Source organism: Anas platyrhynchos, chromosome 2 (genome assembly GCF_047663525.1).
Source record: "Anas platyrhynchos isolate ZD024472 breed Pekin duck chromosome 2, IASCAAS_PekinDuck_T2T, whole genome shotgun sequence".
In the NCBI taxonomy this organism is placed as follows: domain Eukaryota; kingdom Metazoa; phylum Chordata; class Aves; order Anseriformes; family Anatidae; genus Anas; species Anas platyrhynchos.
The window spans coordinates 70138619-70160714 of NC_092588.1; the positions used below are offsets into that span (position 1 = coordinate 70138619).

At 42.7% G+C, this 22096-nt stretch overlaps 1 protein-coding gene across 13 annotated transcripts in view; it reads right to left on the reverse strand.

Annotated features, from left to right (window-relative positions):
- Nucleotides 1–8145, reverse strand: part of FHOD3 (formin homology 2 domain containing 3) — a 382905-nt gene extending 374760 nt beyond the window's left edge. For 3 of the 13 annotated variants that reach the window (XM_027451783.3, XM_021276458.4, XM_021276453.4), the window contains exon 1: nt 7739–8139. In XM_027451783.3, the coding sequence (XP_027307584.2) occupies nt 7739–7903 (165 nt within the window). In that variant the 5' untranslated portion in view covers nt 7904–8139. Of the gene's footprint in view, nt 1–7738 lie in introns of all 13 variants that reach the window. The other 10 variants (XM_027451787.3, XM_027451785.3, XM_072034905.1 and 7 more) reach the window with 6 other exon arrangements.
- Nucleotides 8146–22096: the final 13951 nt, after the last annotated feature.

Here is a 22096-nt window from a genome sequence, read left to right on the forward strand (position 1 = left end):
GTGCAAGAAATAAAGCTCACTAGGCATCCTTAATTCTCTGCCTGGCAAATCTAGGGGTCTGCCTGGGCCTACACCATACAGAGGGCTGAGGACTGCAGATTTTTGCAGGCAAACTTCCTCACAACACCAGAGATGGGGTGGTGGGGATAAAATACATAAATATTTGGATGCGGAGCCAACGGTCACCCTGCAGGCACAGCAGCTGCAGTATGGTAATAAACACAGGGTAGACAAAAAATGCCAATTTTTTCTGAAAGACTGCTATTTACCGCACAGCTAGAAAGGTGCCATCCCCGGTGCTCTGAAGAAAACCCAGAACTGCTGTTCTGCCCTCACAAAAGCCAGGCACAGGTCCCCGATCAGCATTTCACTAGCACAAATGAGTTTCCTGCTGGTGTCCTGATTGCATGCTCTGCCATTAATGCTCTTTCCCTGCAAACTCTGCTGCAAAATAGCCTCACAATAACGAAAACAAGACACGTGGTCTTTCATTTAGCCTTACCTCGCACATGACCCTTAGATGGGCAACCAAGGTAGCCAAATTACGGCTTACAGCTTCCTCCTTTGCCAGTCCTCAAAATGTGCCAGGTGGTTCGCAAAGACTATGCTGAGCAGCCCCACCAGGCAGGGGCCAAGAACTTGATCTTCTCATTGCTCGTAACAGAGCCAGAAAAAAAAAACACTACAGCTTGCTATGTACAAGAGTATTGCTTTGTCGGTATCAATACAGTTAAAAGCAATACAACAACTTTCCTTACACAAAGCACAAGAAATGATTTGTTATTTTTATGGCTTAAGGCCATAAAGCTTCACTCATATGCGTTAGAATACCTACCTGGCATGATTTTGTATTACAGCTTGTTTACTTATGCAGCTCTTTCTCATCTTCACAACACCAAGAGTTTAACTGTTAGTGATCACAAGGCACCACAGAGTCCATTTTTTTCAAGTATATGTACTTTGTCTTAAGAACACTCTAGAAAAATGACTCAAGGGAGATTCAGTCATCCCACTCATTGCTATACAACCTACTGAGCACTGCCATGTAAGATGATGACTGATATTACCAAGAGACTAATAATAACGCCCTGGAGCCCCCAGCACAAGATGGATGTGGAGCTGATCGAGCAGGTCCAGGGGAGGGCCACAAAGATGATCAAGGGGTTGGAGCACCTCTCCTACGAAGAGCTGGGGATGTTCAGCCTGCAGAAGAGAAGGCTCCGGGGTGACCTCACTGCAACCTTTCAGCACTTGAAGGGGACTTACAAAAAAAGATGGAGAGCAACTCTTTGCTCAATCAGATAATGACAGGATGAAGGGGAACGGTTTTAAACTAAAACAGGGGTGATTTAGTTTAGAGGTGAGGAGGAAATCCTTCACTCAGAGGGTGGTGAGGCACTGGCACAGGCTGCCCAGAGAAGCTGTGGATGCCCCATCCCTGGAGGTGCTCAAGGCCAGGCTGGATGGGGCTTTGGGCAACCTGGTCTGGTGGGAGGTGTCCCTGCCCATGGCAGGGGGTTGGAACCTGGTGATCTTTAAGGTCCCTTCCAACCCAGGCCATGATTCTGTGATCTTCACTGTATGAGGAATGACACACAGTGAGTTTATCAGCTTATGTCATATAGGAGAATTTTAAATAAAGTCTTTGTTTAGCAACAGTGATTGGTCATCCAGGATCAAAAGTAAGAGTTTTCCAGACTTTGTAATTCAGGTGAATATTGTACTCACAAAACAGGCTGAGGGTCAGTTTAGTACTACAACTACTAAAGTCACTCAGTCATACTGTAAGTAAAAGTAAAGGTCATCTAAGCTTTTTTTTTTTTTTTTTTTTTAAGCATTCTTAAAACTATGGGAATGATAGAATTACTTCTTACGTGTTTGGAATTGGAAACTGCAATGCATTTTTTAACATATATGTGTTAAGCTGATGACATGTGGAGGGTGAACTTTTAAGTCTCACTCACCTTCACTTCAATAATTTCACGTGCCAGGTGGTTGCAGATGTTTCAAGGGAGCTGAGCCTACCAGAGAGCTCCCTGCTACTTTTGTCCCAACTTGTTCCTCTGTTAAAAATATGTAACAACATTCCTTGCTGTCTTCTTAATAACCGTAATACAATATAAAGTTAATATGAATATAATGCAATCCAGGTGGTGTGGAAAGTGATGACAGAGGCGTAGTAGCTGGCACCCTTTCCCGAGCCCGTACCGAAGCAGTATCCTATCCTCGCACACAGGCACAGCCTCCCGGAGCACTGTATGCTACAGAAGGTGCACAGCCCCTGCCCAGACCCCCTGCAGCCACCGAAAACCACAAGATGTTTGCTGAAGGAGCAGAGGTGCTAACCTGAATTAACCTGGCTGAATTCCAGGCAGGACGACTGCATGCTTTTGAAGCTTCGTGTAGGTACCAGCTTCCCTTCCAGTCGGGGTGTTTCCGTGAACCTTTTAGACTGATGCTGCAAAGAGTTGTGGATGTTTAAACAGCCAAGAGGACTTTAAAGATGGGAGATAGGTGATAACATGATGGATGGACGACTCAGTGCCTGCTGGCCTTACAATGGGGCACTGCACACAGAAATACTCCTCCTCACAGCCACGCACGGCCCATCAGACAAAGAAAAGGGGCTCTGATTCAGACCCTAATTGGTTAGAAAGCAGGATGGCTGTGAAAGCACAGGCAAGAGAAAACTGTTCCAAAAAGTTTTTAAAAGTCTTGTTCTTATTTGGGGCAACACAGGATGAAGAGACCACAGCACAGCAAGTCCCATGTCTTTCCCTGACCATTCCTCCACAGACACAGACTGATGTCTTCTTAGTCTCTTGATAACTGAAGCCATCAGCAATCCTCACAGAGCACTTCCAGATGAGTCTGGAAGAAAGGATGCATCTACAAGTTTAGAAAGACAAGTTTTAGATCTTGCAAGGGTGAAGCATCAAGTTGAGACTTTTGAGCTTGCAGACAGGTCTGCTCCGCTGCTTTTACAACCCACTTCTCAAGCCCAAACCAAACAACTAAACTGAACTGCAACCAAACTGAACTACGACTTGTCCAAGCTACGACTCATCCAATGAATCTTGCAAGAACTTCAGTGACATTAAACTGCCTGAGATAAAATCCAGCGTCTTACAGTTCATTCGTACGTGCTGTAGGGCAAACTTCGCCTCTGTGAAGGTCCAAACTGCAGAAGACAGCAAGCTGCCAGAGCCTGGGCAGCTTTTCACGTGTGTGCTTTTGAGTATGTTTATGCTCCTGCAGAGCAGCATGGTTCATAAAGGGCTCTGATGCGGTCCATGCTCTCAAGTCGAAAGACAGAGCCTGATTTTACCTCGTTTGCCCTTGTAAATGCTTCCCCAGGAAATTCACACATACATGACCCCTCCAGGGTCAATCCCTTGAAGTATGAGATTTTGTGAACTACAGAAATACTTGGTTAAATCCAGAAAACGCTAAAACCTGTTGGAAATAACTGCTCTATTAAATCCCCTCGTCTCTAGAGGGATGAGAAAGGGCTGATGTTCACCGGCCACAGGGAGAATTTGAAAGACCCAAGCATCTCGACAGCCCTTGATGAACACATTCCTCAACCACACCATCACAACCCTTAACAGCGATACCTGCAGACATCAGCCAGCTTCCCTTGCCTGTGGGATCATTTTCCAAGGTACAACACTGTTGCAGCTCCTCTCTTTTATTCTTTTTATCCTTCTGCATAGCCTCTATGCTCCAAGGCACTTAATGCCGCTGTGCTTCAAGGAAACCTAGGGAAAAGGAGCCCATTTATATGTTTTTTGCTCTCAGAAAACCAGGATGAGTTCAGTGCCAGGGCTGAGCCCCAGACCAGGACACGACAGTCCCTGGTGGAACAGTCCCTGCTATCAGCTTGCACCATGCCATGCCCCAGGCTCAGCCGGGGCTTTTAATTTAGGGTTAAATCACAGCAGTTAAGGGTGGAAATCCGGATGGCTGCTTTATGAATGAAACTGCCCGAGCCCTGTAGCACTGATTGGATTTATTTCCTCATACCACTATTTCTTAAATGACGCCGCTCCTGCTTACAAATTCTTGGAAGAGAAGTTGCCTCAACTTTTTTCAGGGGGAACGAGAGGTCAAACACATAATCCTCATGGCATTTTATCTTCCCCCTTTCCACCATGACAACCAGCACACCACACGCACCATGAGATTTCTTGGTTTTCCGCTGTTGTACAAAGTATTTCAATTACATTTTATTTATAAATTAAACAGTGTGATTTCCTATACTACTACTGACATGTATTTCTTACAGAGCTGTCCTAACACTGAGCAGTATGGTCGGGATGTGAAAACGAAATATGGGTAACACACTCAGCATGCTGTAATTATGTGAATAAGTTCAGAAGATCTCTAAAAAAAGCATACCACTTGACATTGGCCATGTATATATATCCACTCTCCTGAATGACCCTGTGTCAGCAAGTCAGAGGTATCAAGTAACTCAAAGCAATTCAAAACCAACAAACCCAAAGCACCGAATTAGATTCAAAGAACATGATTGGCACAGGGCCCAAGCCACAAATTTAGATCCAGTTCTGAATTTTCCCAAGGTTCACAGAAATGGGCAAAAGGGACATCTGAATTCAGAGACCAGACTGGATCCAGCTCTCATTAATACCACGGACAGTGAGAAAGAGAGACATAAAATACTCTGAAACTATGCAGTAAAATAGCACCTTTGGCAACCAAACCAACACGAGCAACACATAAAAACTCGGTAGCATGGCTTAGTTTCTCAACAAGAACTTTTAGACACAACCAGAAATAATATGACAGAATTTGTGGCACTCAATTGCACCTCCATGAGTCACCATCCCTGTGAAACCCCCTATCAAGGCATCGTAAACCTCGCGGGGCACAGCAGGCAAGCGTTCCTGGAGGCAGCACCCCATGGGATTCAGTTCAGCACATAACCCTGGGAACAACTACCGGGTGCACGAGGCAGGGATGGATGCAACACCGCGCACGGTGAGCTGCTTCATCCAAAGGTATGGCCGTAGGAAAAAGTGTGTGCACATAGAGAAGCAAGGAAAAAATGGGGAGAGGGAGGAGGTTACAATCAGACACCTAAATCCAAAGGGAAAAAAAGGATTGCAGAATCCTTTCCTTTTCAGCTTTCCCTGCTGCAGTGCTTCACCTCATCCACGTCCATCCCATTCCAGCCAGTGCTCCCAGATCTTAGCCATCCAGCTTCAGTGCACTCTTCCACAAGGAACCAAAGGCACTGCCAGACACTGTAGTCTCAAAAGATACTTTACGGTTCTAGACCTGCTTCCAAACTCAAATTTTTGTAAGTTTACACAGAAGAAGAAACACACCTCTTGATTTCATACATTGGCTTTATTTCCAAAGAACTGAATTGCTGTTTGCAGCCAAACTATAACATTTGTTGGTTGCAAAAAAAAGCTAATAACGTGATTCTTTAGCAGCTCAGTACGTCAAAGGCTTTTTCATTTGAATTTTAGGGGGGATTCTTAATAATTTATTATAATGTACAGTTTACAGTGACTTGAAATACACAAGTTACTTTCTTACTAGCTATAAAAATACCAGTGTCACCACCAGTTACAACCCCACAAAGTCGCACACATGCATGCAGATGTACGAAGTGGTGATCTGAAGGCACCTCGCTTCCAAACAAAAGTATCAGTCAATATTCACCTAAGTCAAAACGTGATAACTTAAAAACTGATGATAGGAAGAAAGCATCGATCATTCACCTGCAGGACTGATTGGCAAGAAGGCCAACAGCTTAGAAGATTTCAGGATGATTTAGACATCAGTGTTACTGCCCGTTTCAGCTATACGCGCCTGTGTCTGTTTCAAGATATTTCACACTAGTCACCGTCAAGACACCAAACGGACTGTTAATCGATTAACTCACTGATTTTCAAAGTCATTAATTAATCAATCAAGCCTCAAATACATCAAGCTGAACTGACAACTGAGCTTCAAGCTGCACTCCGCTTTGACAGATGCATTCCTCTGAGATCACTGAGATCCGGGCAAACTTGAGGACAACTGGGGCAAAGCCCTGCTGGGTCAACTGACGTGGTGACCTCCTCAAGACCCAGTGAATACAGTCTGAAGGAAAAGCTGCAGAAAAAAATATCCTCGCCACCATAAGCAAAAGTGGAAAGCCTTTCCTTAAGAAGTGACACAAACCAGTGGGTTTACAAAAGCATACACACAAGGTCTAACGATGAACACCGCATCGCTGCTCTAACAGCAAGTGCACACACAGAATTAAGCTTTACGTACATCTAGTAAAGGTAAACAAGTCTAATCAACTTTTTTTTTCCCCTAGTAAAAGCTAAGGGAACGCCAAGAGACACAATTAAGGCACCCCAGAAACAGGCCCTGACTCTACAAGCACAAAGGTAACTTTAACCACGTAAGCAGATTCCCATGAGCCTACCCATAATTAAACGGGCAGAAACAAATGTTTGCAATAGCCAGAGCCTCACATTAACAAGCCACCAGGATGGTGCGGCCTCTAGCCCAGCAGCTAGCTTTCAGTGGCACCTCGAGGGACTTCTGCCATCTTTCATCCAAAGCCTGTAAGTCCACTCTCCAAACACGAAGTAAACTTCAGAAACACGCCGTATGCTGAAATGCAGGCAGGAGATAAACGTATGGAAACGATCCTGAATTTGGGGTGGCTCCTAAAACACAAAAACCTCGGGGTTTTTTGGCTAGTAAAGAGTTACAAAAAAAAATGCAAGGGCAGCACTGAATGGATAGTAAAAGCGAAACACAACACAGAGGAATCCTCTTGGAAATGAGGCTGAATTAGCTGTAAATTCAGATAAAAGCGATCTTTTTATTCCCTTTATTAGGTGTCAGAATCTGCCCTGTCCTTCTTTTAATTAGCTCTGACTCCGAAAAAAGCCTCCCTTGGAAACAATGGGACCAGCCTCTGAATGAGGGACTACTGAGCACATGAAAACAGCATTGACCCAGAGCACCGCGAGCTCCCAAAGTTTTTGTGCGTTAGGCAGCGCTCTGCTCTCTGGATGCTGTATCCTTGGCAACTATTATGCAAGAAACTGTTCTACAAATGCAAAACTTCTGTCTGCTCCCAGAGCTTTTCTCCGCAATACTTTTATTGGGCTTTGGATATCCTCACACCGAGGAGCACACACAGCCAGCCCTTTGTCATCCTCCGGCAGGCTCCCAAGGGGAAGACGCAGCGCAACAAGTGATGTTCAGAGAGCATTTTCCTCCCACTTCATCAGAGAAGCACATAAAAGTTTTACAACTGTTGTTGTCTTGGGGGGGAAGAAAGAAATGAAAGAAGGGCACATCTTTGCCTTTTTTTTATTTTTTTTTCCTCCGGCACACCCTGCAGAACCAGCGTGCGGACGCAAGGTTGACAGGGAAAGATGTTAAAATTCCGCTAATTGATGGCGTTGCCGCAAAACCTGAAAAATTCAAGGGTGATGCTCGGTTTGGAGGGCAGGATTGAGGCTGCCAGCAGGTAGCAGGCAGCAAGGTGAGAGCTGACAGCGGCTGCCACCAGCACCAGCCTGCAGCCCTGGAGCCAGCACAGCCCCTGCAGCAGCCGCCGGGCCCGCAGAGCCCCACAGAGCCCCACAGAGCTCTGCCACCCCCAAACCATCCTCTTTAGCTGCCAGAGGCACCCCACAGAGTCATTTTGGGGCATTTTGTGGTGCTCCCCGTCCCCGCCGCGCTGCCTTACCTTGTGCGGGGCGCGGAGCAGGCGGTGCACGCCGGGCAGCTGTGTGCCGAGGGGGATGTCCTGGCGGAAGGTGTAGAGGGGCGGCCGGGTGGGCTCGGGGAAATTGGTGCTGTTGAAGGGGTCGGTGTCGTCCAGGAACTGCACCCGGCAGAGCAGCGTGGCCATGGCTGGGCGCTGCCTGCCCGGCTCCCCGCCTCACAGCCGCCGCCGCGCCCCGGGGAGCCGGCCCATGGCCCCTTCCCCGCCGGGAGACGGAGTGCGGCAGCGCTTCGGGCCGGCAGGCGAGGAGGAGGAGGAGGAGATGGAGGAGGAGGAGAAGGAGGAGGAGGAGAAGGAGGAGCCGCGGGCAGAGCTCCCCCGTGCCCGGCCGCAGCGCGCTGAGGGGGCAGCGGGGCTGCCGCGGGCAGCGCAGGGCGGCGAGCTCCCCCCCGCGGCCACTGCCTCAAGGATCGTGGCCGGCCCCTTCCTCCTCCTCCTCCTCTTCCTCCTCCTTGTCCTCCTCCTCGCCCTTCTTCGCCACCCGGGATCCCCCAAGCCGAGGGGGAAGGGGAAGGGGGGTCTCCTGGCTCGCCCCCCCCCCCCTTTCCCGGAGAGGGGCTGCAAATGGCGGGGGGCAGCTGGTGGCCAGGTCAACCCAGTCGGCTGTGGGGGGTGCTGATGCGGGTGAAGAGGGGAAAATGGAAATAATGCCTGCTTTGCTACCGAGTAACGGGAACCGGCTTGCAGCCTGGGCATCAAGTGTCTCTGGTGGATTTCTCAGGATGTATACAACCCCCCCCCTGTAATTATTGGGGTTGATATATATGTTTCGGGGGGTTATCTGACGTATCAGCCAACACACACCCCACGCTGTATCCCCCACACCCCCAAAAGACAAATCTTAAAAGTAATGCTTTGTATTGTGCCCTATTTTCCATCACACTGGCCTGTTTCAGGGAAAGGACTGGACTGAGCTGAGCACCCGGTGTGCACACCGAATGGCAGCCTCCTCCTTGAGCCTTCTGCGTGTGCCCCAATCGCTCTGCAGCCCTGCCTGTGGGGAACGTGCCCTGCTCTTCTTTCCTACAGGCACAGGCAGCAGGAGAAGGGACCTGAAGCAAGCTGCAGGCCAGGCAAGGAGGATCTCACAGTACCAGAGGACAACTGGCTGCATTTCCAGGCACTGAGCACGGGCCTGATGTCTGTCAGCACTCCCGGGTGCGCCGAGCTTTATGGCCGTGATCCACCACTGCCTGCCCTTTCGTCCTTCGTGCAGGGGGCTGCAGGACGGGAACTGGACTGCTGTGAGGAATTGGGGGGATTTGTCACAGAAACGAAGCGTCTTGAGCAAGAAAGCGTGACCTCTAGGTCGTAATATACGGATGAAGCAACTGTTTCCTGCCCAAAATGATTACTGGGTTGGGAATATTTGTCAGCCCTAGGACGAAAGGGGATTTCTGCATGCATGCAGTCTGACCCACTGGTTCTGATATTCTCAGGAGTGACTTGTCATGATTTGTTTTTGCCTACAGTTATGCATATTTTCAGGAAAGAGCACACAGATGACTAAAATCAACAAATATTTAAAACTTAGGACCTACTTTGCTGTTTCAGAACTTTCACAGCCAATGTGTTACACGCTTCTTTTTCTTCTTCCTCCTCATCTTCGGCAAAAAAAAGGGCATATGGGTCGTCTCACCCCATTTCTCATTACTGCCTCTCTCTTTTGATCCTCAAGCACCATCAAAAGCTACATTCAGTGAAGTCTTCGTTTTGAGTTTCTTACCCAAGCAATTTAAAATTCCTATTTTAAGAAAATATATTTTTGCATCTGCTTTAGTACTGTATATTTAGATTCTGGATAAAACCATATTAAAGCATATCTGTCTGCTTATATATGTTGTATTTTTCTGTCACAATGTAAAGCCAAGATTAACCAGCATATTTTGTTTTTGTTAATCATAATTTACTCAAGTGCCACTTATATTGAACTTTCATTTTCATAAAACAAATCAGTACATTTGCTGCTAATCGGTGATCAATACTGGGTGATATAAGACTGCCATTCATTGTATTAATCCTGAATTTTACTAAATGAATATGCGGCACTTACCTCGTTACAGAGGCATTAACGCTTGGAGGACAATTTTAGATAAATCACAGAATCCAAGATTTTATATAGTGTCTGTGTGACAGCATCAGCTATCTTTCCTCCAATACCAGAACACAAAAGCAAAGGGTGAATACAGTCCTTGTAGCCAATAGAAATCGGATGGTTCAACATCAAAACAGCTAGCCACAGACTATAAATCACATAAGGAAGAATCAGACATTGTGCGTCATGATCTTCAGTTGTATTTCCAGATACAAAGTGGCCAGCAGAGATGCTTCATATGGCCAGACTGCTGGAAAAGAAAATAGAGAACGCAAACATGAAGGGATCCTGAATTGGCCAGAGCTTTGAGTCACATCTACCTATACCTTTTCCTTATTGTAAATGTCTCAAAAACACTGACAAGAACGGTGTATGTGGTTGTCTCACTGCATTTCTCTTCACAGAAGATAAGGTCTTCTCAGGGGGAGAGACTGTTTTTCTTGCTCATGCTGAACAAAATCAGCCGGGGCATTCAGAACCTCTGGGGAAGCCTCAGCCAAGTCCAGGCTGCGGTCCCTACACCTTTGGAAGTACCATGGAAGAGCGAGTCCCCTTCTGGGGGCAGGCAACCAAGGCGAACTCCATTACTTGCTGACCTTGGGGTCCCCAAGTGCATCTCACAAGCACTTTCCAAAACAATAAAGCTTGTGCATGATCAAATGGAGTTCACAGTTCTAAGCTCCCGAGTTCTTATTACAAAAGCGTAAGAGGGAAATCCTTCATGCGCGCACATTCTTTTAGGAATGAAACATAACTTAGGAGTTTTCATTCAGGGCTGATTTATTCCTCTTAACTCATCCCATTATTGGCATTTCTTAAAAATACACTGTTGAATGAGTTAAAATGGTGTGTCAAGCTTAACTTTGAATTTCATTATTGTTGAAACCTGAATGTTAAAATAACACTTTTTTTTGTCTTTAATTTCCTCTTTTTTATTAAAAAATAAAAAAATATATGTTTGATGGAAAGTTATTGAAAGCATGTTCCGTAATCCAAGGACCACCCAGAAACAACGTTAATAGGTTTTTCAGCAGATCCATCTTTTTTAAAAAAAAAAAAAGACGCAAGGTATCTAAGCAACTGGACTAGCTCCACAGGAATATTAGTTTCTCTCCAGTATATTATCATGTCAATACAGATCTAGAATGCATGATTGCTAAATTATAACGTGAGCATATGAAACAAATGTTTTTTCCACTTCTTATTCTCTTTCTGTTGGACAAATGGAACTGCTCTCCAAATTTCATTTTTCAACTTCAAGCCGACTTTAGTTGTGGGAGAACAAAAGTAATTTTAACTTCCATGATTTATTCACTTAACATTAATAAAGCTGAAAAAAAGCAGTCTATTTGGTAATGGTAATCAAAATGGGCTTGTAAACCACTGGAATTAAAGTGCGCTAATGAAAGCGCTGACAGATCCTTTACTGTAGTGATGGGAACAGTATTTCTGCGTTATCCGCACTATAATCTATAAATAAAACTTAGTTCTCTTACTGAAGTGTGGAAATGATTTATTGTCATTGTTAAAGTGGACAGGCAAATAACATAACACACTTTTCAAAATATGGAGTGTAAGTGAAATCTAGTCTGTCATGAGACCAAGAATAATACTGTGGATTTCAGCTTCCTTCATCCACAGATCTCAAAGCACTTTGTTATCATTAAATTTTGCCTGCTTATTCTCACCCTACAGATGGGGAAACTGAGGAGTGGTAGTTCAGGGATACAATACTAATATGATTTTTTATTTTATTATTTTATTTTATTTTACAGAAGGTATTCTGGTTGCAATGGGTTTCATATGACTGAATCACAGAAAATATCCTATATAATAAGATATAAGGGGAATAATAAAGAAAACTAACAGAAAACTTCTTATTTGGGAGGTAAGGACTTGTAACGGTCCAGAAGTTTGTCAGTGGTCTGAATCAAGCTTTAACAGCCGCACAACACATACAAAATCAGTTGGGTGTTACTGAAAATTGTTCTCATGTCATGGCTGTGTAATAATGTAAAGGAAGCAATAGTCTATATTACTAAAAATGGCTAATACTGTATTTTGGTGGTGAAGATGAATTCACGGTGTACATTTCCAAAATCACTGGGCCGTAGATATCTGAATATCCTGCACAAACTGGGAAAAACCAACTGCTGTATTTTTCCATGGATCGTGCTGTCGCAGGATGTTGGACCCCACTGGATGTTCTGACAGTGGTGCCGTGGCGTTCCCTGTCCCCTCTGCAACTTCTTCCCCTTAGGTAGCCAATTCTGGAAGATATTGCCACTGATGAAAGGGTGGAAAAAATAAGGTTTGTGTGATGGGCACATTGCACAGTGCCATTTCATACAGCACACTTGCAGTCTCTCACAGGACTCCTGCCTCCTTGAGCCCATAGGCAAGGGAGTTTAATTCATATGCACAGGCATTTTATTTTATTTTCACTGTTTCATGCTCAAGGCCTTCTCCTGCTGTAATCACTGCATGCTGCTTAAGCCCTGTTCTGTTGACAGAGCTAATTTCCTCAAGAGATTTCCTCCAGTGCTCAGGACTATAACAGATGAATGCTTCACAACTATTTATTAATACTCATTCACAGCACTCCTCTGCAGGGTGGAAGTAATTTTACCCCCATTTTATGGATGGAGTGTTACCAGACAAAATGGAGACAAAGTCAAAAGTAACCACCACGGCTGTCTGCCGAAGTCCAGGCTGCCCCTGACTGGAGTTCAAAACCTTGACGAACACGGCACATTAAAAGTGTAGCTGCCAGCAACTTCAGCTTAGGCTGGATGGATGCTCTGCAAATGACACCAGCCTGTGAAGAAAAGAAGGAAATGCACTCATCAAGACTCCGAAAAAGTCATTGTAACTAATTATATCATCGCACTCACATTTTTTTTTTATAGGGGCATTTACAGGGCTTACTTATGAAGTCCTCTTGCCTGATTCTTTAAGTCACCAGATTCATTCACTTGTTAGTTCCTCAAAAAATGAGGGGGTGGGTGAGCTTAGAGAAACTGCCCTCCTCTGCTGGACAGTCCTGATTTTTCCTCAGAAAGCATGTGGCATACAAAGTTGTAAAGTAAAACGTATTCTGAAAATAATTAATTCTGCATCCGTTAAAGCATGTATATGTGTTCACAGCCATTTTCTCTGATTCTAAAGGGAATGACTCCTGCTGTTTACTCATTAACCTCAGACCAAGGACTGTCTATGCTTCATCAAGTTCCAGTTAATTGTAACTGCTCAAGCTCTCAAGCTTGTGGATGTCAGTGAGGCCACAAAGGTAGCTAAGGTATCTTAAGGACATAGATGAGACACAATGGGAACAAAAAAGCATCCCTTAAGACCTATTTTTTACCATTTGTAATGTACGAAGCCAGAACCACATGGGATTTTTGAATGACGAATGATTCTCCAGATCTGGCTATTAAAATCACAGTCAACTAACATACAGATCAAAATCCTCTTCTTTCATCACCATCATAGAATGCCTTATATATATATAATATGTATTATATGTGGAAATTATATATTAGAAAATATATTCTACTACAATTTGACTTTTGAGTTGAGAAGCTATTTGATCTATTTTGACAAGTTCATTTTAGGGAACAGTGCAGATGGAGATAGTCTTTCTTCACTTTCCATCTATTTCTGTGATGCAAGCTGTACATTAAAGGGTAACAATGCAGTGGTTGCAGGGGGTTGCAGAACTTGGTCTTCAGAGAATGTGAGGCAAAGGCTACTTCCAGAAGCAAGATGAGGCTATGGTGGACCAGTTGTCTATCCTGGTATAGCAAATTCTGTAAGGACTCCAAAATAAATAAATACATACATACATTTCCTGCCCAGTAGTCATCTGACAACATCATTAGAACTGATTTTTTTTGGCTCAACAGTGGAAGTTGATAATTACATTTCAGTAAAATAAAGAATATCCCACTTATCCCTGTTAAAAGAGCAAATGAATAAATGAATCAGCATTTTTATTTTTATTTTTATTATTTTTTTTTTAAAGGCTTTTGGATTTCAATATAAATTGGCATTGATTTTGTCAAATGTAAAGGTTTATGAGATCTTACCATAACACTCAGCTAATTGGCCTTTCTTGGAAAGTGCAAGACATTGAGACATTGACATTGACTACATTTACTGGTGTATGTGGTTTAGTGACTAACAAGGCTTACATTTCTTTGCAAGGAAATTATGTTTTCAGATGGAATCTGTGTCACTGGTTTTAACTTTCTTTAAAGGAACATGGTTCTAAGCCAAAAAGCTTGTGTTTCATGCCCATTTCTCCAAAAAGTTTGTTATTTAAGGACTAACGAGAAGAGGAAATGGGAATGAAGGAGCATACAGGAATGCTGTAGCCATCGTTACCTTTTTGTTTTCTTTTTTTTTTTTTTCCTCCAGTCTACATCAGACAAGACACAAGCAAGAAGGACATTCAAGAGCCAACAGCAGGGAGTGTGATAGCCATTTGCTAGTATATTTTTAAAGCATATTCTAATATAAGTAAGAACAGCCTTTTCTTGAGGGAAACGGCAACTGTTTTGAAGCTTGAATTTGCTTTAATTTCTATCTTACCATCAGCACTAACCTACTGAATAGGTACTTGTTATCACATCCCGTTATGTTTCACTAGTGTAGTACTGAGCTTTGTCTTGGTGACTTCCATAAGATAAACTTTGGAGGAAAAAAACACCTTTTAATTTCGCATTGTGGATGCTCACTTAGTGCAAATTGATCTAGAAAATATGAAAGTTAAAACAAACATGTTTCAAGGGAAAAGTGTTTATGGGAAAAGATGACAAATGCTCAAACACGTGCTTAATAGTTTATCTGTCTTTATGTCAACAAAATGAGCTCCTGCAGGGATTTAAAACTTGTTTTCATGGTCAGACTTCTGCATCCTATGTCAGTTAGCAGGTAATTATCATACTACTTAAAATGTGTTTTTCCCAGTCAGCGTGTACACATACAAGTGTATTCCAAGCTTTGACCAAAAATAAATATTTGTAGTTTGAAGAAACCAGGGGGAGTGTTCATGTCAATTAATATAAACATTTGGAGTGACTTGAGATAATCCAGCATTATTTACCTTGACGTAAAAAGTCCCGTGCTGATATAAACATCCTCAATGCAAAATTACTTGTTACTAATTTTGCAAACACAAGATTATAAACAATTTGGGGGGAACAGTTAAATCAGCAGAATATTAGTCTTATCCAGTAGCCGATAGTACCTATCCCAGAGTGGAGAGCAAGAGACTTCATTGTAAGAAATTGCAAAGTAATTCATGCATACAATTTCTGTGATAATCCCTATTTACAGATGGTTTTGTATACTCCACAACGGTTCTGGCTATAAATTTTCTCCTTTATGGACTTTCCCGAGTTCAGATGTTCTTATCAGTGTAAACATTCACTCCTTTCTTGAGTGCCAGCATCTACGTGACCTCACCACTGTCTCACAGCACTGAGTTCAACAGGCTAAATATGTATTTTTAAAGCATTCCTTCCACTTGGAATGCCCATATTTTCAATTTTCTAGAAGGCTTGTGTTACAAGATAACTGTATAGATCTCAATACTTATTTTTTTTCCTTTTCACAGCACTCATTGTTTTAAATAGTTCTATCAATTTATTTTTCATTTTACACTTCCTCTGTAATATGAACACATCTAATATTTTCCTCCTCTTTTCACATGGCAGTTTTACATTCCTCTGCTATTTTTTAATCCATCTCTGAATGTGCTGTATTGTTGGTTTACATTTTTAGAAGAGGGCTGATGAATATTGGACAGGGAATTGTAGGAGAAAAGAGCAACTATCTCCATAAAGCCATTGTAATATTTTCTGTATTAGTTTTCATCCCATTCTTTATGCTTCCAAATATTTTTATTTATATATATTTTTTTGCCTTTCAGGCCCCTGGTGTACACAGAGCAGGAGTCTCATCTAACTCTTCGCAGTAAAATCATGATATTTTCCTGGAATGGGCACAATAATATAAAACCTAATAAGAAAATGTACCAGATGCATACTGATTATTCCAATGTATAGCAGATACACATTAAATATTTTCAGGTTTCTGAAAAGTTTGTCAGAAAGACTAGTCTTACCTCATCTCTCTTGTGTAAATCAGTATGAATGTAAATTTGATCATAAATATTTGTATGCATAAGCAAACAGATCTCGTGCAGATCCCATGCTTATGGGAACAATTAAATCTCTCTCTTGGGCTGCAGGTGTCTATCTGGATTTTTGATAATTTACAAAATATTCCTGATTAGGATTCTAGGTTAAAATCTGCTTAAGAGCTGAATGGGGCAAGAATCCTGTTGCCTTCAGACCAGTGAGCTGGTTTCTGTTTTGCTAATTTATAAAGTTTTCTACTTGGGCTGTAGCCTGAGTTTGTGTCTTGCATGTCAGAAAATGCCTTGAAGGACCATGAAGGCATCCCTAGGTGCTCCAGAAGGAGAGAAACCCGCTCCACTGGTTAAAGCTTGCAGGCCCAATCCCTGGACCTGTGCCACTTGATACCAGTCACTAAGGAGTTTGCCTTTCAATTTTACTTTTCAGCTTAGTCCTCTGGACTTCCACTAAGTGATAAAGAAAACAAGCAAGTAGAAACCCCACAGAGAGGTTGCTTGTCTGTCTCCTTGAACTGTTAGGTAAAGAAGGAAAGAGGCCGCACTTCAACAGTTCCCTCAGGTGGATTTGTAGTGCCAGATGGTCCCAACAAACAGGCTCTTCTCTGAGAGTTCAACCACAGCCCTCACCTAGGACAGGCAATGGCTCAAGGACAGACATCCTCCTCTTCACCTTGGGCAGCGATTCAGTATTAGAAAGCTTGAAAGCTTTTAATACATTCTGTGTCTAAAACTTTGACTTTTTGTTTTGTTTTGTTTCTTTTCCACTGGGGGTCTTTTATTCTAGTGAACTACAGAGCCTTTGAAATAAACATGGGGCTAATGCTTCCAACACCAGTCATACCAAAACTCGTCTCTTAACAAGGAAGAGTGATAAAAACTAACCCAGCTGAGCACTTCACATGCACAGAAGATCTCACTTGTGAAAGTGACATCTGATATTTATAATACACTGACGGAATTTTTAATCCATAAAAGAGCCCCTCCTGGAGAAGCTGTCTCTTCAGTTTATTGTAATCCTAAAATTCTTCTGGATACTGGTATATTCAGCTTAACACTTAAACTGCTAATTCAGGAGGCACTAAAACCTGTACTTTAATGTAACATGATTTCCTCCTTTCTGTTTTAGAAAGACAGAGGACACTTTCTCCTTATCATGAAACAGTATTTTACAAAATAATTTATGAACTGATTCTCAATTAATATGGCAAACGTCCTCTGATTGGAAGGATGATCTCCTTTGCATCAAAGTGCTGCCCTCTGCTTGTTATTGCTCTGTTGTACAAAGGCACTTCACAGTCTTATCTCTATGAAAAGCTTTCAGTCTGATTTCCCCCCCTTAACTGCTGAGCACTGCTGGAACAGTGCAGATAACCTGTAGATCTCTGCTGAGATAAGGAGCAGCAAGGGGAATTTTTGCTCAAGGCCTCTGTGTTCAAACAGACTCAGGCAGCTCCTACTAAACCATTTAATCAAGATTCAGAACATGACCTTGCCCTACCTCTCCTTTCAAGCCCCTGTGTAAGTCGTGTTAGGCTGCAAGCATTGAAAGTTCATGAGGCTGCAGCCAGAATAAGACATGCAGGAATATGGATGAAGCACAGATGGCAGAGGAGGACAGCAGACAGCTTTCCTGTTAAAGAGAAAGATAGTGGGTCCGCAATGATGTTCAGCTGGGACCTAGATAAAGAGGAGAAAAGTCCTAATTCCCATGGGGATACACGAATCTGGCTTATAGACAGTCTACCACTCAGCAAGAAGCTGCTCCTTCCCAGCTCTGCATCAGCAGTAGAGGCGACCCCAACATCTCCCCTCCCTGCACCATACACTGCTGGGGTCTGGTCATTCCCGGACTTACCCAGATGATGAAATATGGCACTTGCACAGCGCCCAGGTTTCATGTGAATTAGTACATTGCCAGGGAGGAAAGTCCTGGATAGGCCAGATGGTTGATAAAGGACTGCCTGACATTCAGCAGTTTGGGCTGCAGAATCAGCGACAGTCCTTTCCAGCTCTTTGAACTAGTCTGAATCTGGCTATCTACTTTGATTTCAAAAATCCTTGAGATATCACAGACATCCTTCCCTTCTTTCTGTCCTCATTTTAACTTGAGCTGGCTATGTACCAAAAATCAAAGCAACAGTCAAAAATCTGTGAAGGACTAGTATTGCAAAAATCTGTGTGTCTATGGTGAGGGGGAAAGGAGGGACAGGCAACAACACAGCATACGACCCCCTAATAATACACACTTTGTTTCCTTCTCAGAAGTGAGACTGGAATTCATACCTGCAACATTAACTACCATTTTGTTCTGTGGTATTCAGATTAATAGATAGTCCATCTTTTGGTTTCTAGTAGTCAAAAACTGCTTAGAATACTTTCATTGATGTGGTCATATTCATTCCAAACCCAGGCATGACTGCAAAAAAAGCATAAATGCACTTTATTATGATTTTATTATGTAAAAAGGTTGCTTTCTTTTTTTATGGCACACTCTCAGATCCATGTTCAAGGGAGATTTGCAATCAGATTCCATGACAGCAGAGTTCAGCCTCAAAAGAAAAACAAACAAACAATTGTGAAACCCTGCTAAGAGTTACCTTGTCACAAAGCTCAAGCAAAGCAAAGAACATCTTGAATATTCAGCTAAAAGTAATGCAACATCAACAACAATATCAGTGTATGGATACACATTGTTATTTTGAAACAGGCAATTATGATTTATGACCAATAAATTATTGTGCTTGCCCTATACTGTTTCTAAATCAAGGTTTAATGCAGCTGATAATTCTCAAGAGAGTCAATAGTTTTGAATTTAAAAGTATAACAAAACTGATGCATCATGTTAAAGCAATTAGAGAATCCATTGCACTCAGTTATAAAGCATGTCCTTATATCTGAGTTCACGATCAAAGAGTATTGTTGCAGTGTCTGTGCAACCCCACAGCAAGCAATATATCCTAATGGACTTTATAGTTAATAAAGAATGACACGAAATGCAAATCTTTTATTAATCTGGATTAAGCAGAGAAAACAAACTTGCTTTAAACCTCGTCTTATAAACAGAAGGTCTAATCCTGAGCCTGCTTATGCAGGGGTGTTAAACTAAATACATTAGAAATACTGTGTTTGTTCAGTGGTGGAGAACAAAGCAGGAGGCAGCGCGACACGATGCCAGGGAGGGGGCTGCTCTTTGCAGTGAACACGGAGCATGAAGTATGGGCCATGGGATCACACACACAATTAATAAGCCAAAACCAACACAGGCAGGGAACATTAGGCTCATTTGTTTAATTATTCACTACAGGCGCAGTCTGTTGTTCATACGATCTCAGAATCTGGGCAGCAAGATTTTGCGCTGGATCAGCCCACATTCAGGTCTGCCTCTAGACCAAACAAGGGAGTTTCTGATCCAAGCAATGGCCACATCTAAGAACTTTGGATAAAGCAGTATTTAGCTTTTGTCTAGGAGTTATGAACTGTCTGCAAGGTATAATGGCTTAAATTGACACATACCAAAAGATCACTAAACTTTCAACAGCTGTATTATGTATCAAAAAGCAACTTTACATATAACCTCCACGAGAAAAACAATAGTAGGCTGCAAAATCAGATGCATTCAAACACTCAGGAATTCTGCAAGAATCCTGATTATTTTGAAGAACGTGTAAGTCCCTGAAATACACGATTCCATCAACATTAAAACATTTCATACAGATGTGTCAGTGTTAACAGCAGTTTCAATGCAGGATTTATCACACCTCATATGAACTTCAGAAAAAGATCAAGATGCTCTTTTTGATCGGAATTTGTGTATCTGGAGAGAATTTGGAGAGAGTTCTGCTTTGTGAAATTCTTCCAAGGACTTGTCTTCCACCCAGTGTGAACAAAAATAGATGCCCAGACTTCAAAACCTGTCAGGAAATTGAGCAGCGCTCCATAAACTATTCCTACATGGCAAAATTATTTTGCACAAGGGGAAACTAAAGTATAGCTCATCTTTTGCCTGTGAAACACTGACTGATAATTAATCAGCGCTGAATTTTGCCATCTATTTTCTAACGGAAAGGTGAAATTAGCTAGTATTGCTCCAGTACTACTTGTGGGATCTAAACTGAACTGACACTTGTATGAGGAAGAGAACTGATCGGGAAAATAAGGCATCATCTTTTCTACAACAGTGAAGAGAATACGATTACCTAGATGAAGCTGTTTCTAACCCAAAAGTAGAAATAGATTAAGGAAATTAAAAGGAAAGACTTCATAGTATGTTCCTATGAACACATTTAGGCACTTAGCACGTGTCTGGATATTCACTAGTCCTGACCTCTCAGCTGGTCCATGGATTTCAGTATTTAAGTAGCTGAGTAGGAGCTTGCAGGCTGAGCACTTTTGTACATCAGACCACCTGCTGAAGTGCCTAAATATAGTCCTGGGAGCTTAACCTCAGGCTTTGACAACCTTGTCTGCTACAAACTGCTATTGCACCTCCAGCAGTTAATTGGAAAGCAGTTCAAGGATCCTCTGGGCCTGGAAACTAGCAGCAAGGCAGCCCCAACTCTCTCTGTGCAGACAAAGACAAAGCTGAATGCATCAATAAAATCATAAAGTGAGCTTTGGCAAGTGGCTGACACATGAGGAACGACTGTGTTATAACAGAGCTAAAGCTGAAGCCTGCCCTGAACAGCTAACTCAGACTAAGCTGTACCCACTTCTTTTAGTGGGTGAATCACACTTAGGTTATCAAAGGATAATACTGTAACTGTTGTACATAGCTCAAATGTAGGAACGCAGAGGTTCTACAATACGGGATATATATATATAAAAAAAATATCTATCAATGGGTCTACAGAGACATTACATTTGTATGTATGTATAACGAGCACTGCTACTGTTTACATGAACACAGCCCTCAGATTAGCCATTTCTATAAGATCATCGGGTGGCATCATGGCAAGATGATTAGCTTGCCTCATTTTTAGAGGTGAAATAAAGATTTGGGTTCTCAGCACACTTGATGCACTTTTTGTTATGCACACAAACAGAAATACTACTGAAGTACAATCACTTCCAGGTCAAAAAACTAGTACTGTTTACCTGCTGTGAAGGCTACAGGACCTGTGAAGGAGCACCCAACTGAACACCAGCCAAGAACACACACACAAAAAAAAGCAAAAGCAATTGCTATTTAATAAATGCACTGCTCAGCCAGGCAATATCCCTGGGGGAACTTGCCCACAGACTGCACATTCTGGACAACACTTTGCTTCAGTACCCACTGACAGCACACGTATTGAGGGCAATTTCCAGTGTGCCCTTTGAACCTTGTTTATGGCTAGTCAGCCCCAACAGCAGCCACCCGACAGTCTGTGATGCCCCCTGTGACTGATGCTGCGGCCACCTCATGTCATGCAGCTGGGGAATCAGCCTCCAGCCGTGCCATGCATTCACCTACAGCTGTGTGCCCCCCATGCACATCCCCACTGCGTTACTTCTCCAGATCAGTTGTAGACCAGTTGTACAAAAGTTTTCATTTTTATGCCCTGGAGATCATCATAACTGGAAAAATTTACTCCTCTGAGACACAGTGAGCTTACAGACAGATGCAGGGCTCTTGTACAAATAACTTCTTTTGCTGCTGACTTTCCAATGCTAATGTTTTTCAAAGTACCTTACACTTAAACAGAAAAGATGAGGATCATGCAGAGTCAGCCTGTGGCACTGCTTCTGTTGCCTGATGGGTCTGAATATGCCTAGAATAGAGGGGTTGGTTCTATTTTACCTCCAGTTAATTGATCACCAATTAACTTAGGTTAACTGAATTCAACACTAAGTGCTGGTCTAGACATGCCACAAATGTTTGCTCCAGGACATTCTGAAGAAAAACCACAAGTATTTGAGTCCTGGAAGAAAAATTTGTGGAATATCCCAGCTAGCATTTGCAATTGTGCTATTAGGTCAAGTCAGTATTGCAAGTAATTATTGTGGAGTAGAGTACTGGAAGTGTTAGCACTGACATGACCTAATAAATTTGGTGTTGCAGATTGCCACTGCCAGAGAATTA